Source organism: Jaculus jaculus, chromosome 1 (assembly GCF_020740685.1).
Source record: "Jaculus jaculus isolate mJacJac1 chromosome 1, mJacJac1.mat.Y.cur, whole genome shotgun sequence".
Classification (NCBI taxonomy): domain Eukaryota; kingdom Metazoa; phylum Chordata; class Mammalia; order Rodentia; family Dipodidae; genus Jaculus; species Jaculus jaculus.
In genome coordinates, this window is record NC_059102.1 from 279,923,109 (window position 1) to 279,940,003 (window position 16,895).

Here is a 16,895-nt window from a genome sequence, read left to right on the forward strand (position 1 = left end):
TCCTTAGGCTTCACAGGCAAGCGCTTAACCGCTAAGCCATCTCTCCAGCCCAAGAATACATTTTTAAAGCACATATGTGAAAAAGGATTTATGTCTAGTATTTTTACAGCTAAAATTAAACAATGACTTTAAAATTGTTAAAAGATTTGAATAGCTGGGCAACAAATACCTAGTCAATGAAGACACTGATGGTTCTGAAAAAATGCAAATCTGAATAATGTACAACTTCACATATACTAACATGGCTAAAATTTCAAAACAAAATAAAGACAGATAAAATCAAGTATTGATAAAGATGTGGAGAGATTGGAAGCCTCATTCATTCCCGGAGAGAATTTAAAGTGGTGTGTCCAACTTGGAAAACAGACTGATTGGCAGTTCTTTTTATCAAAATATAAAGCATAGAGTTGTCACATAACCAAAATTTCCAGTCCCAGATACATGCCCCTGAGAGAGGAGACTATCTCTAGACAAAATCTGTTGTATAAATGTTCATAGCAGCATTATTCACATTATTCAAAAGTGGGGGGCTGGAGAAATGGCTTAGCAGTTAAATGCTTGCCTGTGAAGCCTAAGGACCCCAGTTCAAGGCTCAATTCCCCAGGACCCATGTTAGCCAGATGCACAAGGGAGTGCACACGTCTGGAGTTTCTTTTGCAGTGGCTGGAGGCCCTGGCGCTCCCATTCTCTCTCTATCTGCCTCTTTCTCTGTCTGTCTTTTGCTCTCAAATAAATAGATAAAAGTCAAGGAAAAAAGTGGAAACAATCTAAATGTCACTCTAATGAAGTAACAAATCAATATCTATAGCCACTGGGGTTGTCTTAATTACACAGCAGGTACTCTTACCCACTGATCCATCATTATGAATTACTTTTTTAAATGAAAAACATTACAGTAGACTCAAACAAGCAGATTAAAAATTTTAAAAGATAAATAAAACATTAGGGATAGAGAAAAAATTCCGGGCACTACTACATTTAACCATCAATTTAGAAAGTAAAGAGGGCTAGAGGAGAGATGGTTTAGCAGCTAAGGCAGTTGCCTGTGAAGCCTAATGACCCAGGTTCTATTCCTCAGTACCCATGTAAGCCAGATGCACAAGGTAGCACATGCATCTGAAGTTCATTTGCAGTGGCTAGTGCCCTTGTGCTCCCATTCTCTCTCTCTCTCAAATATATGTGTGTGTTTGTGTGTGTGTGCGTAGGTATATATGTACAGGTATCTACGTATATGTATGTATGTATGAATGAATGTGGTGAAAGAACTTGACAAACACATACAGAATCCTAGATTATGGTTAGTAAATAAAACCTATAATCCACAGGATAGAAGAAGCAGCTGAGATAATAACTAAGAGCATAATCTCTTTAATGAAATTGTTGTAGAAAATGTCCAAAAATCTAGAAACATAATGGATATCTAAAAATGAGAAACTTAAGAATCCCAAAAAGACATGACCACAGAATAATCTCTCCATTAAATATCATACTTAAGATTAAACAACACAAAATATAGAAATAATCTTAAAATCTGTAAGGGAAAATACTACTCAGCAACACAGCCATCAAAACATCATCATATTTCTTATCAGCAACTATCAAAGCCAGAAAAAAAATAGACTGATATATTTCAGGCCCTGAAAGTAAATAACTGTAATCCAAAATTTCTGTATGTATGTATAAAATTATCTATTAAAATTGATGGATAAATAAAGGTATTTCAAGACAGACTCAGACTGAGGCAGTTCATGAGCACAAGTGGATAAACAAAGCATGAAGAAAGATGATCTCAACTACTAGATATAGGACAGAAGAGTAGGGTGTGGAATGAATCCACCCACTGTATGGGACACAGTAAGCCAGCAAAGAAAAAGAGAAAGAAAAGAACAAACAACAATTCAACCAACTGAAAAGCAGCTTAACAACATTATAGGAATTAGAAAGCATCTCTCACTAATAGCTTTACATGTGAATGGTCTCAACGAATTAATAAAGAGAGGTAGACAGGCTGATTGGACTAAAAAAAAAAATAGCCAAACAAATCTGACTATCCATTGTCACCAATAAACTCATATCACTGCAAAACCACACACAGAGTAAGAGTCAAAGTATGGAATTCAGTCTACCAAGTATATGGAAGCAAAAATAAACTAGTGTGCCTATTCTGCTATCTGATAAAGAGACCTAGGACACAATATAGTCAGAAGAGATAATAACAACCCATGAAATACTAATAATCTGAACAATTCATTAAGAAAGCATAACAATTCTAATGTTATAATGTTCAGACTAAACATTTTATAAAACACTAATAGAATAAAAGGTCAAATAGATGCTGATACCATAACAGGGAATGTGCTCTTATCTTTAGATAGATTGTCCAAACAAAAATGAAACAAACTGCAGAACTGACCTACACAATAGATTAAATGGATGTAACAGATTTATACAAAATAGGCTATCCAATGGATACAGATGCACATACTTCTTAACAACCTATGAAACATTCTCTAAAATTGATCAAATAATAGGACACAAATCAAGTCTTAAGTAATAATAAAATTTCAAAATAACTCATTGCATCATATCAGATCATAATGTAATGAAATTCAAAAACAATAATGAGGCCTTGCATGGTGGTGCATGCTTTGAATCCCAGCACTCGGGAGGCAGAAATAGGAGGATCACTATGAGTTCAAGGACATCCTGAGATTACATAGTGAATTCTAGGTCAGCCTTGGCCAGAGTGAGACCCTACCTCAAAAAAACAAAAACAAACAAATAAAAAAAGCAATAATGAGAGAAATTAAACAAACATATCCTTGGAGACAAGTCATTGCATTCTATCATATCATAATGGAATGACACTCAAGAACAACAATGAGAGAAGTTACATAAACTAAACATATACTTGGAGACTGAACAGTAACTCTTGCATAATCACTGAAGATCATAGAAGAAACTGAGGATATAAGAAGAGATTTCTAGAGCCAAGTGATCATATAAATACAATTTAAAAGAATATTTCAGATCTACAAAAGACAATTCAATAAAGAATGCTTATAGTTATGAGTACTTACAGTATAAAATGAGTCAGACCTCTAATAATGATTTAATGATGTACCTTAAGGTCTAGAAATAAGAACAGGCCAAATTCAAAAGTAGTAGGAAACAAAAAATAATAAAGACCAGAAATTTAAAATTGGAAAGTAAAAGAACAATATAAGGAATGAATTGCAAACAACTGATCAACTATTAGCCCTACAGAACAAGAAAAAGAGAAAATCCAAATTAATAAAATTAGAAATGAAAAAGTAGATGGTATAAGAGATTTCAATGATTTACACAAGATTAATAGAAAATGCTTTGGAAACTTATATTTCAAAACTGAAAAAATATAGCAAAGATGGATAAAGGCTCAGACAAATATGATCAACAAAAATCAAATTGAGGGGGCTGAAGAGATGGCTTAGCAGTTAAGTGTTTGCATATAGAGCCAAAGAACCCAGGTTCAATTACCCAGTACCCATATCCATGTAAGCCAAATGCACAAGGCGTCACATGCATCTGGAGTTTGTTTGCAGTGGCTGAAGACCCTGGTGCACCCATTCTCTCTCTCTCTCTCTCTCTCTCTCTTAAATAAATAAATAAATAAAATATATGTATTTTTTAAAAAAATCAAATTGAGAAGTTATAAGAAACTCTGATATAAAACTTGCCCTGAGATTGAAGTAGTGGTTGTAAAATAGGAACTGTTATAAACATATTCCTTCTACTTTTTTCCATTTTTATCAGAAAGAATGCAATTGAGGTAACAAACAAGCAGGCATACCAGAGAATGATAAAAAGAAAGGAAATCAAAATGACAAATGTTAAAAATAAAATATTTAAGTGATCTAACACAGCCTTATAACAGAATCTAAACAAAAAAGACAGATTTTTGGCATCTGTTTAATTTCTTTTTTAATTCATTTCAGCAATTGATAATTGTTTTAATGCGCTGGAGTGCTTTCTCTAAATCTATACTGTCATTTTCTGTGATTCTCAAAGAACTATAATAACATAAAAATAAAATCAAATTTCATTTATTTTCCAAATAAAACTAATATACTCACTTCCCAAATCTGTTTCCAAACTCTTATTTTGATGTAAATATTTCTTCTGATTATAGAGAACTTCTGAGAAACATCTAAAAGTATGTTTGGGAGGACAGTCTTTAAATTCAATTTTTCTTTTATCTGTTGTTTGTTTTCCTGAAAGAAATAGATATTGCACATGAGTATATAAACATGAAACATAACAAATAACTTTGTTTTCAGAGTCTATATTGATAATGATGTCCATAAGTTCTAACTAATGCAAATTATGCAAATAATAATACAAAGATTGTAAAAAAAAATTTCTACATGCAGCATTGTTCAGAAATGGAGTTTTTACCTTAGCCTTTATCCAAGTAGATTTTTATACATTTGCTTGGTCTTTCCTTATACTGCTGATGGTTATAGCCATGCACATTCCATTGGATATTTTAATTACAACAAGGACTCCACTCCATCTTCTGTGTGTGCATGCACACAACTCTGTCTCTCTAGGTATGGCCTAGCAGGTGACACTGTACCAGAGATAGAGTAGGTTCCTCTAATTGAGGTTAAATCTACTTTAAAAGAATTGCTACCCCAATTATTGATCTGGTAGTTCAAACCCAAGATCATTTACAGAAACATTCGCTGTTTTACTGCTATGGGTTCTTAAACTTATGAATGAAGATTAAAGTTCCCAATAAAAAGTTTATGTGTGACATGAATTATGTTGATGGAAATCTGACAAAATGACTTTTGAAGCCGTGTAATCTAATCTTATGGCTCCAGTCTAATAGAATGAGTGTGTGTAATTGTTTGTAGTGTAGGATACAAATCTTTTACTCAAAATAACCAGACATCTGGTGGTGGAAGGAAGGAGCCAAGTGCTAAGGACAGAGGAATTAAACAATGTTTAGAATAACTTACCACTACAAGATTTATTAGTGTCACATTGAAATGTGAATGAAATTTTTTTCTCATCACAAGTATAGTCCCTTTTTACTGTCCACTCTAAACAAATAGAAATATTTGCTATTTCTTTCAATGTACAATCAAGTAAATTAAATCTTTCAGGATCTGTAAAAAAGAATTGAAATAGAGAATTAATATTTCATGACATAATCCTAGGTGGTCACTGAAATTATATTCATTTCAGAATGTTGCATGCATGAGATAGCTTTTGAAAAGATGTAATGACTTTCAGGGCATGGTTTCCTTTGATCATTTCGTTCATTATTGTCATTTTAATTTTTTTTTTTAATTTTTATTTATTTATTTGAGAGCGACAGACACAGAGAGAAGGACAGAGAGAGGGAGAGAGAGAGAATGGGCGCGCCAGGGCTTCCAGCCTCTGCAAACGAACTCCAGACGCGTGCGCCCCCTTGTGCATCTGGCTAACGTGGGACCTGGGGAACCGAGCCTCGAACCGGGGTCCTTAGGCTTCACAGGCAAGCGCTTAACCGCTAAGCCATCTCTCCAGCCCTCATTTTAATTTTTTTATTCTTAAAAAATTATTTATTTATTTATTTATTTGAGAGCGACAGACAGAGAGAGAAAGAGGCAGACAGAGAGAGAATGGGCACACCAGGGCCTCCAGCCACTGCAAAGGAACTCCAGATGCATGCGCCATCTCATTATTGTCATTTTAAATTCTTCTTTGTTTATTTGTTGTGGTTTTTCTACAGAAACATCTGTACATTGTATATAAAAGTCAGGGTAGTTAGCATACCATCACGTCACTTAATAGTCAGTATAGAAAGGTAGCATTGATTATTTTAACAACATGTATTCAATGAAAAAGTGTACTACTTTTTAATAGAATTTGTGGTCTTCCTTGCAGTGGCACTCAAGAAAACACCTACAAAAAATAGCACTTCTCACATTTTTTTTTTAAAGTGTTTCATCTTGAGTATTTTGTTGTTCTTGATTATCTTGAGGCAAGTTTTCATACTGTGAGCCAGGCTGACTTTGAAGACAGCTCCCCATGTACCTCAGGTGATATGCAGGCCTGGGTCTCACCATTCTGATCAACATATTTCCTTTTGTTTTATGTATATTATCGTTCATGTTTCTATTATTTCAGACTTTTTTGTGAAATAAATATTAAACAAAATATCAAAAGTTTTGTTTGGGGCAAAGGCATTTTTAAATACTGTTACTTTATGTTTTATATTTTATGTTCATGTCTCTTAAATGAGACATGAATAGATTTTTTTTTCAAATTTACAAGATTTTAACCTAATTAAATGTTACTAAGTTGTACAATAGTTTTGAATTATGAAATGATGAGAGTTATTTTAAACAATTGTGCAGCCTCTGAATTCTTTTTATAAAACACAATTTTTTAAAAGATTTTATTTATTTATTTATTTATTTATTTATTTGAGAGCGATAGACACAGAGAGAAAGACAGATAGAGGGAGAGAGAGAGAATGGGCGTGCCAGGGCTTCCAGCCTCTGCAAACGAACTCCAGACGTGTGCGCCCCCTTGTGCATCTGGCTAATGTGGGACCTGGGGAACCGAGCCTCGAACCGGGGTCCTTAGGCTTCACAGGCAAGCGCTTAACTGCTAAGCCATCTCTCCAGCCCTAAAACACAATTTTTTTAAAAAAATATTTTTTTTGTTTATTTTTATTTATTTATTTGATAGTAACAGAGAGAGAAAGAGGCAGACAGGGAGAGAAGACAGAGAATGGGCGCGCCAGGGTCTCCAGCCACCACAAACGAACTCCAGACTTATGTGCCCCCTTGTGCATCTGGCCAACGTGGGTCCTGGGGAATTGAGCCTCGAACCGGGGTCCTCAGGCTTCTCAGGCAAGAGCTTAACCGCTAAGCCATCTCTCCAGCCCGTAAAACACAATTTTTAAGAAAGAATTGTATAAAGACTCTGTAATCCCTTCAGCCCCTATCCTTCCCCAGTGCAGGCTGAATTGGCACTTCCAGCTTGATTTTAAAATGAGGGGACAAGGGGAGGGGGTAGATAATGGATGAGCCTAATAATGCTACCAAATTGACTGTATTCGCCAAGTACAAAACTAATTAATATAAAAAATGGGGGCTAGAGAGATGGCTTAGAGGTTAAGCACTTGCCTGAGAAGCCTGAGGACCCCGGTTCAAGGCTCGATTCCCCAGGACCCACATTAGCCAGCTGCACAAGGGGGCGTGTGCATCTGGAGTTCGTTTGCAGTGGCTGGAGGTCCTGGCGTGCCTATTCTCTCTCTCTCTCTCTCTCTCTCTCTCTCTCTCTCTCTCTCTCTCTCTGTCTGTCACTCTCAAATAAATATATAAAAATTAAAAAAATAAAAATTTAATACAACTCTCTTTGCCATGTTTTGATTCTTTATATAAACATCAAATGTTTTCCTGTGTGTTGTCCCTAACATTCATAAGAAACTTGTATAGAAAAGTAGAAAGGAACATTCTATTGTTTTTTTAAAAATAGACATCTTATGTACAATCACTTTGTAGGATAAATTACATCTAGAAATCCTGTGAAACTTCTTTGTAAAAGAAGTGGGAAGTGAATCAGGATATAAAAAGAAAATTGATATTATTTCATAACTTTTAATCAGTTAGCAACAGGAAACCCACCCACTAATGACTTCCTCTCCCTCAACCCAGTCTTCTCACCAGTGAACACTAGAACACACTCATGAAATTATACTCTGTTTAGAGATACACAAAGAGAAAGAAATTGGTATTTACCTGGTGGTACATCTAATGCTAAGGTTTTATTTGAAGTGCATGAAGAATCAACTAGAGTAATGTTGGACATTGAACATTCTTTTAGTTTTTTGCATTCCTCTGGTTTACAAGCAGAGTCTAGGTAATCATTTAGCTTTGCCTCAAATAATTTAGTATTATTGTCAAATAAGTAATCCACAGTGACATTTCTATATTTGTCATCTGAAAGAAAATGAAAACAAAGATTATTTTTTCAGAATGAGTGAAACTACTTTAGCATAGATAACATATATCTTTTTTTGAAAAATTTTTTTGTTTATTTATTTGAGAGTGACAGACACAGAGAGAAAGACAGGAGAGAAAGAGAGAGAGAGAGAGAGAGAGAGAGAGAATGGGTGCACCAGGGCTTCCAGCCACTGCAAACGAACTCCAGACGTGAGCAACCTCTTGTGCATCTGGCTAACGTGGGTCCTGGGGAGTCGAGCCTCGAACCAGGGTCCTTAGGCTTCACAGGCCTTACTTAACTATGATTTTATGGGTAATAATAAACCAAAAATAAACGTTTTTTATCAAGAATTTCTACTGACTGAAAAAGAACTTACTTCTTTATAACAATTGTTGACTTACTCACTTATTTTTATTTTACAACAATCTTGAAAGTCCCTTGTTGTCTTTAATATACTCTCTCGAACATTAGGAATACAAAAACAGGCCAGAAAAAATAAATCAGCTTTTACAAATATATAGTTTGAGCTCAGACTGAATTGCAGGAGCTAAGCAGAGATCTAAACCAAAATCATGCAGAAACTAACGTGGGGCAAAGGGGGTGATGTCCATTTAGTTAGGAGGTACAGAAAGGGATGTCCAGGTGACACAAATTATGCTTTAAAACATGAGCGAGATGTCAAAATACAAGTATCTGGGCCACAGAATAGAGCAGAGGCACAATTCTGCGAGCGAAGGAAGAAGAGCTCGCTGGAGGGTGGGGCCTGGAAGGGGGACTGTGAGAAGTGGCGCATCAGGCGAGTCAGACCTGTGAGTTAGGAGCAGATGCAAGAGGTGGGTGAAAGTCTGAACTTGAAATACTGAGTTAGCAAAACCACGGATGGTTTGATTGTTAACTTGGCAGAACTTCGAATCACCTGTGAGGTATTTCCTAGCTAAGGTCAGGCTCTGGACATGCCTGTGAGATTGTGTAGACTGGGTTAATTGAGTTGGAAAGACCAGCTTTAACTGTGGTGTCACCATTCCATGGGCTGCAGCCCTGGACTGAATAAAAGGAAGAAGGCGGCGTGAGCAGCAGCATTCGTTGCTCTCTGCTTCCTCACTGTGCCGAATGTGACCTTCAGTCTGAAGTTCCTGATGCCATGCCTGCACCACCATGTGGGACTGTGATCTGGAACTGTAAGATGAAATAAACCCTCACTCCCTTTAACTGAGTTTTGTCAGGTATTTTGTCACAGCAGCAAAAGGCTGACTAATGCAGTTGAACTTAACAGTATATGAACAGAGTCTTGCTGAAGGCAACGGAGTCAGTGCTGAGATTGGACAGGAAGGATAAGACTGACCATGAAGAAGGACTTGCTTCTGGTGTAAGAACAAGAAGGGAGAAAAGATAGACACAAACTATTTTAAACTGTATCTGTATTGAAAAAGCTGTAGGAAAGATGGAAGGAGTGAGAGGGAAGAAGACAGAGGAGGGGAAGAGAGAAAATGAGAGAATTTGCCTTCTCCTTGACTTTTAAAGTACTACCCACATTTGATATTTATTATTATACAGAATCCTTGTCCCCACCTCAAACAAACTTGTTATTCCATTACCCAATACTTTAAGTATAATTAAATGACTTCATCAAGTTGCCTAGTGAGTAATCTTGTAAACCTAGTACTCAAATACCAGGGACTCAATATGAAACCCAAACATCTTGCCACTGACTGATCCCTAAGAGTTAGATTTAGTCATTGGTGAGAAACTGTAGACATTGAGTTTAGCTAAATTCTTGGAAGGAAGACAGAAGTGATTAAAATGCTATTTCCAAGTAATAGACACTGCCTCTAAGGAAAATCTTACCACATGATGGCTTAGGCTGAGTTGTAGCTGTAACAGAGAAAAATAGACAAATCATTAAACTTTTGTTTTAGAATATATCTACTTACATGTTTTGGGGGAAAGGAAATTTGTAGTGGTTCAACTTCATTAACTGCAAAGTCTCTTTAAATTAAGTTTACAACATAAAGCAGTTTGTCTAGTATCATGTTTTGCTCTCAAAACTGCAAATATTATACACCAATGACCTAGTTTTGAAAACTGTCTTCACAGATGTATTCAGCAAACAGGACTGTGGCAGTGCCAGCTCTAGGATATTTTACACAAATTTAATAGTGGCATCCTGACATAAGCAAATATCTGTACTACCAAAAGTATGTTGGAGGTCTTTATCCTATTCATTAGCATCAAGCTAGACATCCATAATTTGTATCTTGTAGAATGAAATTTAAACATTTTTTAATCAGGTGATGTAGAAGAAATGTTTTGTTCTTTAGTCTAACTTCTGTAAACTGCTTAAAGATAGAGTAGGTCCTGGTTAATTAATTGCTCTTACAACAATTGAGCAATATATTTCCAATGACAAGTAAGGAGGGTAGTGGTCAATGGGAGGAAAGAAATAGTGAGCTTGTAGGTTTGCCTTCAGTGGTTCACAGACAGTACCTGCTGCAGCTTCCCTGGAGGCCCCTGACCTTCATCTGCAAACCCCTTTCTGCCTGATTGATCACTCCTGGCTCCTCGTCTTTGAAAGAGGAAGACTCAGGGATAGAATTATTATTTTCCACACTGAAATTGCTCTCCGACAAAGAAGCTCTCACAGATATGACTATTTCCTTTATATGTTGTGATAAACCGCACAATATGTGAGAGATGTAACTGCCACAGTGGCGGGTGTTGCAGTCACATTATAGTCTAGAGGCCACAGCTGTGACGTTGCTGCTTAGGTAGGTGTCTCACTTCTACTTCCTTGCCTTATGGTTTAGAACTCTAAATAGACTTCACACAGGAATCAGCCCACCTTAACAAAGGTGGAAAAAGAAAAAAAAACCCTGCTCTGAACACAACCCCAGCATTGGTGGCAATGTGATGGCATAACTGAAGGTTAGATTGTCACCTATTGTTGTGGTTGGAGGAGTCACAGTGCTTGATGCAAGTCTTATAGTGGGCGGTATAGTAGAATCTGAAAGAAAATGAGGAGAAAAACAGAGATTAATGAGTTTGGCATCTTAAAGGTTAAGGAAATTCTCTTTAGCAACGATAGCTTCTTAATCAGTGTATGTATGTGTGTGTGTGTGTGTGTGTGTGTGAGAGAGAGAGAGAGAGAGAGAGAGAGAGAGAGAGAGAGAGAGAGTGTGTGTATGGCATTAAGATTAAAAAAAAAAAGTAGGGCTCGAGAGATGGCTTAGCGGTTAAGGTGTTTGCCTGCAAAGCCAAAGGATCCTGGTTCCATTCTCTAGGACCCACATAAGCCAGATGCACAAAGGGATACATGCATCTGGAGTTTGTTTGTTTGCAGTGACTGGTTGTCCTGGCATCCCATTCTCTCCCTCTCTCTCCCTCTCTCTCTTTCTCTCTTTCTCTGCATCTTTCTATCAAATAAATAAATATTTTTTAAAAAAAAAAGTGAAACAAAGACTCCCCTACAAATAGTCCTTTCAGATAAGCAGTATTCCAGGGAACCCAAGCTTAGCATAGAAGTTGAATGGACAATCATTCACTCCTTAGTATATTTCTTACCTGATATGCAATCTCCCTCAGCTAGTGTTTCTCTCCCTCTCCCTCTCCCTCTCCCTCTCCCTCTCCCTCTCCCTCTCCCTCTCCCTCTCCCTCTCCCTCTCCCTCTCCCTCTCCCTCTCCCTCTCCCTCTCCCTCTCCCTCTCTCTCTCTCTCTCTCTCTCTCTCTCTCTCTTTTACAATTGCCCTTGTTCTGGACACCACATCAGACTTTGGGCATGTTCCATCCTCTGCGCCATTTTATAAAATGTATGTAATAACACCACCTTAATTGAGGGGAAGTTTGTATTAATAACTTGTCCTAAACAATCTAGAAAATTCAAGACACTGAACTTGATCCTATGGCAACAGGACATGAATGTCAGTTTTGCTTTTCTTGTCCATGAATTTTATAATGTTATAATCACAGGTGTGTGAGAAATGCTTCATGATAAGCTCCTTTGTCTTAATTCCATATCAAGATGTAAAACCATAAAACTTTTCAAACCAAAAATATATGAAAAATATTTGTAGTAAAATAAAAGAACTACATTCTTGTTTTGAACCTAAAACCGCCGGCACATGCTGGTCACACCTGAGGCGCTATCTGCAGTGCTGATGTTGGAGGTGTGTGCAGGTGAGTCAGCAGAGCTGCTGCGTGCAGGTCTGAGGGTGGTTGCGGTGAGGGCTGAGCCTTCAGGAAATATGCCAGGTGTACTCTCCTCTCCTGGGACACCTGCAATAGGAAGGATGACCAACACTATCACTCCATATTGCCACACAAGACAGTGGCCAGAAGAACAACACTGACGTGACTCCTGAGTCTTAGCCCGAGGAATGAACCAAGAAACATATCTGCTACGCTACAATATATGCATCTCTTACACTCTACTCTAAATGGGAAAACTTACAGAAAGTACAAAATTAGAGGCAGGCAACTCACAACCTGTGTGGCTCTAGTATCAGTACACAAATACAAATTTCCAAAATAAAATATTTTGAGCCTTAGTCTTGGACAGCCCATGGTGGCCAAACCTCCCTGCAGAAGGCTGCTCTGAGTGGCATTAAAGATATATCAAGTCATCAAGAGAAATACTGACTTGGGAGTGCTGAGGCAATATAGAATGACTAGGGTATAAAGGGTTACCCAAGAGGAAGTGGGACCTCGAACCTTCCAAGAGCCCTACATGGGCTCACTTCTCTGGAGAGGGATCCCTGTGTGCAGGTGCTTAGTTTTAATTTTGTTAAAGTTGAGCCAGATGGGCTCCTGACCACAGCAGATGAGGGACGAGGTTTTCTTAACATTACCTTTGTACTTTCACTAGCTGGACTCCTATCCCAGTAAAAATAATAATTAAAATTGGATTTGAACCAGTGTGATTCCAATTGTAACACTGGCACAATTCCCTTATTTTACAATACACATGAGCTCACTAGCACAGAATAAAGCACTGTACTCAAAAAAGCTACATATCATACTTGAGATATTGCCAATTTTCAAAGCCCTTAACCCAGGAGCATCTCCCCCATCCATAACAGCCAGAACTCTAGCAGAAGCCCCCACTGTGTACTCGCTTGGTGCCTACCACCTGACTAGCACACTTGCCACCGAGAAGCAAAAGAAACAGAAGCCAGTCCCTGCTTGAGAGTCACTTGGTTATTTCAGGGTCAGGATCTCTTGGGACATGACTCAAAGATATGAAGCTGGTCTCCCATGTGTGTCAGTATGCACTGCATTTCAGCGGATAGTGCTCTGCGTTGTATCAATATGCCCATTTTCTGAGAAGAGCCTTGGTGTAAGTATGCAGACATCTCCAAATGAAAAATTGATTGAGTCCCAATGAAGAAATTATTTAGCACAATTTTGCTCTGGGAATTGGAAATGCATCTTCCTCTCCCTTACAATTAAGTTTGTTATCAGTTTAGTCTTCAAATTCCATTCAACTCACAAATTTAACCAAAACAAAGAACAGAATGAATGCCATAAGCAGCATCTTTCATCAGTTCTGGATCCCAAGGAGGGATTCAAAATATTAGAAGAGTACAAAAGTTGTACATCTATCCTTAGTCCCCAAACTGAGCACCTGTAATATTTACAAAGCAGTTACCTTTGGTTTTTAGTCTTTTTCTATCTTATATTTTGCTCCTTTATTCTTAATGACTCCTGCCTCCCAGCCATCCTTTTTGACCCTGCTCTACTGAGGCCCAGCTCTCACCCTCTCCAGAATTCCCAGCTACACCTCCCCCCTGACATGAAAACTACTTTTTCCTTATTATTAGGCAGCAAATCTCCATCACCACGTAAGGGTTGCATTCACAATTTTAATTAGATTGATTAAACTTAATAGATTTATAATTACTGAAATTAGCAATTGCCCAAGAAAATTTCTTTGATCAGAGTAGAGCAGACTGGTTTCGGTGACATCAGGTCCTCAGAAGTCTGTCCTGTGGTAATTTTACAGTTTTTTCCCCTTCCACAATGTCTAACTCTATGAATTTGTTAAAAGCACCAAATATTTTTGCTATGCATCCCAAAGAAGCCAGAGTAAGTGGGATGAGACCAGAGGTATGGGCAGTTCTTCTCTTGTTTAAAGTGTGTGACTTGCTTATAGTGGTTTTTATGCAAACAGCTCAGTATTGGTACCACAAAATAATAACTATCCCATTTTCTGGGCTTTAGTTCCAGGTAGATTGATTCCTGAAGCAAGATAACTTTCTTGCCAGCCATGTAGGGATTCCATTTATATCTCCAATGGCCAAGCACTCAGGCCATTGGATTTATACGTGTTGCTTTTGATCATGTGGACTTTAGAAAAAAGAAAGGACATACTTACTTTCTTCCATAAAGGGCATCATGAAGTGACTTAGACACTAATTTTGGACAGGGAAGAATGAAAATATTTTACTATGAAAGGGGTGAGAATATACTGTTGTGATTAGATAAGAAATAGGGCAAAGGAATCTTTATGTTTGAATGAGAAATATCAATATCTTTTTTTCTTTTCTCCTTTTCCTCATTCCTTAAGTGATTGTTTTATCGTGGTTATGAAATTCCTGTGCCCTTTATTGATAATAAGGCATCTCCTATTCTTGGGCGGCTGTCTGCAGGTTCACAGTCTTACAGATTCATATATTATGTTCTCTATCATTAGCAAAAGGGAGCTTTCACTGCACAATAATAATGACCAGAAAGATAAAGAATTGTGTATTCAGGATAGCTGTTTGTTCAAACACCTTTTTGCTATATTCTCAAATCCTAATCATTACTTCATCTCTATCAGAATGACTTTCAAGTGGTTTTATATCCTAAGGCTAAATATAGAATCCAAACTTGTCAAACTGGCAAATGATACACTCTGAATAAGTGGCTTTGTTTCCTCTATCTGTTCCTAAACACAGGCAATTGTCGTACACGGCTCGTATTTGCACAAGTTTGAAGGTCGGGCAAACCTGATGGATGGAGCCCGCCTGGAGCAGGCGTGGGTGCAATGACAGCCTTGCTGTTGAGTGTCTGAGTGTCAGCTCTTCCGCCAGAGGGCGCCTGAGAGCCGGCGTGCGTGGGAAGGTGAGGCGTCTGTGTGGATGTAACACCTACGGTTAGAAAATGAGATCGTTACATCTACTTTCCCTCACTGCTGAATATTTAAACAGCAAGACATGTAAGAAGCAAATTGCTGCTACAGTTTGCCAAACAGTGATGTGACCCGATCTGTTAATACTTTGAAGTTGCCTGGACGGGAAGGTGGCCCAAGTTTGGAGATTCCCCTGCCACCTCACCCCTTACTCACTGTCACGCAGCCCTAAAGATCTGCACGCCCAGGTTGCATCTGTGAGTTCCAAGTCACTATGAACCTTTTTACTGACTGAAATCCTGGATATTCTTTTGTTGACAGGATATGAGGAAATCCTGATTATATCTTGCAAGTTTACAAAGAAGAAACAAAAGAATGGCAAGCCATGTATCAGACACCCACCTAAAGTATACAATGCTGGGGAGAAAGTACGTGAAAAGATCCTCATAATTATGAAAAACTCAAACAAGTATAAAATCAGCATGAAGTACTTTAAGCTATCATATCAGCAGTTTCAACAGATGGATAGTATACTGCATTAAAAAACCATGAGAATACTTGCACATGAGTGTGGTTACACAAAAACCATGTGTCAGAAATCCTGGAGATGAATAATAGGTGTTAAAATACTATATTTATGGGAAGGACTTGGAAGAATGATATTTTCATTATATAAATACAGCTAAACTATACACATGTGTACATGTACATAGCTAACTTTATATTAATAGAATTTTACATATGTTATACAATGCTTTGTAAAAACCAATGTTCCATACTTAAACTTAATGCAGGTAGTTTCTTTAACCCTCTTCAAAACAAAATTTTGAAAGTGAACATCATTTACAAAGTGAACTAAAGGATTAACCCCTAGCTATATATATATTGACCAAATTCGATTAGATTCCTAATATAAATAAATCATATACATAATAATGTATAAAATTTGTTCCACAAGTCTATTGGAATATCATCTGATAGCAAGACTATCTTTTAGAAAGTAAAATATGTTCTTTTAAAACTCAAAAAAACTTTCTGAGAAAATTTCCACATCAAATTATGGTGGCATAATGAATGTTTTCATATTACTTATCCATACTTCCAGTCTATTTCATCTTAAGCCTTTTCTTTACATGTTCTACCCATGAGGCTACAACCTCAATGTGCTAAAAAAATATATATATATATATATATATATATATATATGAATGAAGTGGGATGGTGTGTATATGTGTGTGTGTGTGCATGCATGAGTGCGTGCGTGCGTGCATGTGTGTGTATGTGCATGTGCGGTGTATGTGAAGTGAAATGTGGAAATTTAAAATGGAAAGTTGTGTGCTACCAGGTAGGCAATAGCAAGGTAAGTATGAAATGTTCTATCCAACATTAGTACCTTCTATCTTTAGTAAAACCTCCAGATAAAGAGTTCAGATTCTTGCTTTCAGTCTTAAGCCATTACTCTGCTGGCAGTAGGAAGGAACAAATAAGCTAAGCAGACCTGGGGTTGCTAAAAGAAGACACTATTCACTTACTGAACTGCTTACACAATCAACAAACTTCATAAGCACTCTACTGGAAACACTACAATGTACTCTAAGCGAAACTGCTCTATTGGTGTTGCACAAGCTTGCTAGTTTTTAAATGAAATAAATGCCCTTGCTGAATTGTTGAATAGCTTATTGTCTATACGTTTAAAAATCTCTTTGCCTAAAAAACAAACATCGCAGAACATAATTTCAGAAATATGCACACCATCAACATGCTGACAGATGCATGCACTGAATACATTGGTAGTCTTAA

General features: G+C 37.3%; 1 protein-coding gene across 1 annotated transcript in view; it reads right to left on the minus strand.

The window, feature by feature from the left end:
• Positions 1 to 16,895, minus strand: part of Ptprc (protein tyrosine phosphatase receptor type C) — a 125,061-nt gene that overhangs the window by 46,998 nt on the left and 61,168 nt on the right. The window contains exons 5-11 of the mRNA XM_045143475.1: positions 14,974 to 15,114; positions 12,119 to 12,259; positions 10,925 to 10,990; positions 9,835 to 9,861; positions 7,785 to 7,985; positions 5,007 to 5,156; positions 4,116 to 4,253 (exon numbers count right to left, since the gene is read on the minus strand). Coding sequence (XP_044999410.1) covers positions 4,116 to 4,253; positions 5,007 to 5,156; positions 7,785 to 7,985; positions 9,835 to 9,861; positions 10,925 to 10,990; positions 12,119 to 12,259; positions 14,974 to 15,114 — 864 coding nt within the window. The remainder of the gene's footprint in view (positions 1 to 4,115; positions 4,254 to 5,006; positions 5,157 to 7,784; positions 7,986 to 9,834; positions 9,862 to 10,924; positions 10,991 to 12,118; positions 12,260 to 14,973; positions 15,115 to 16,895) is intronic.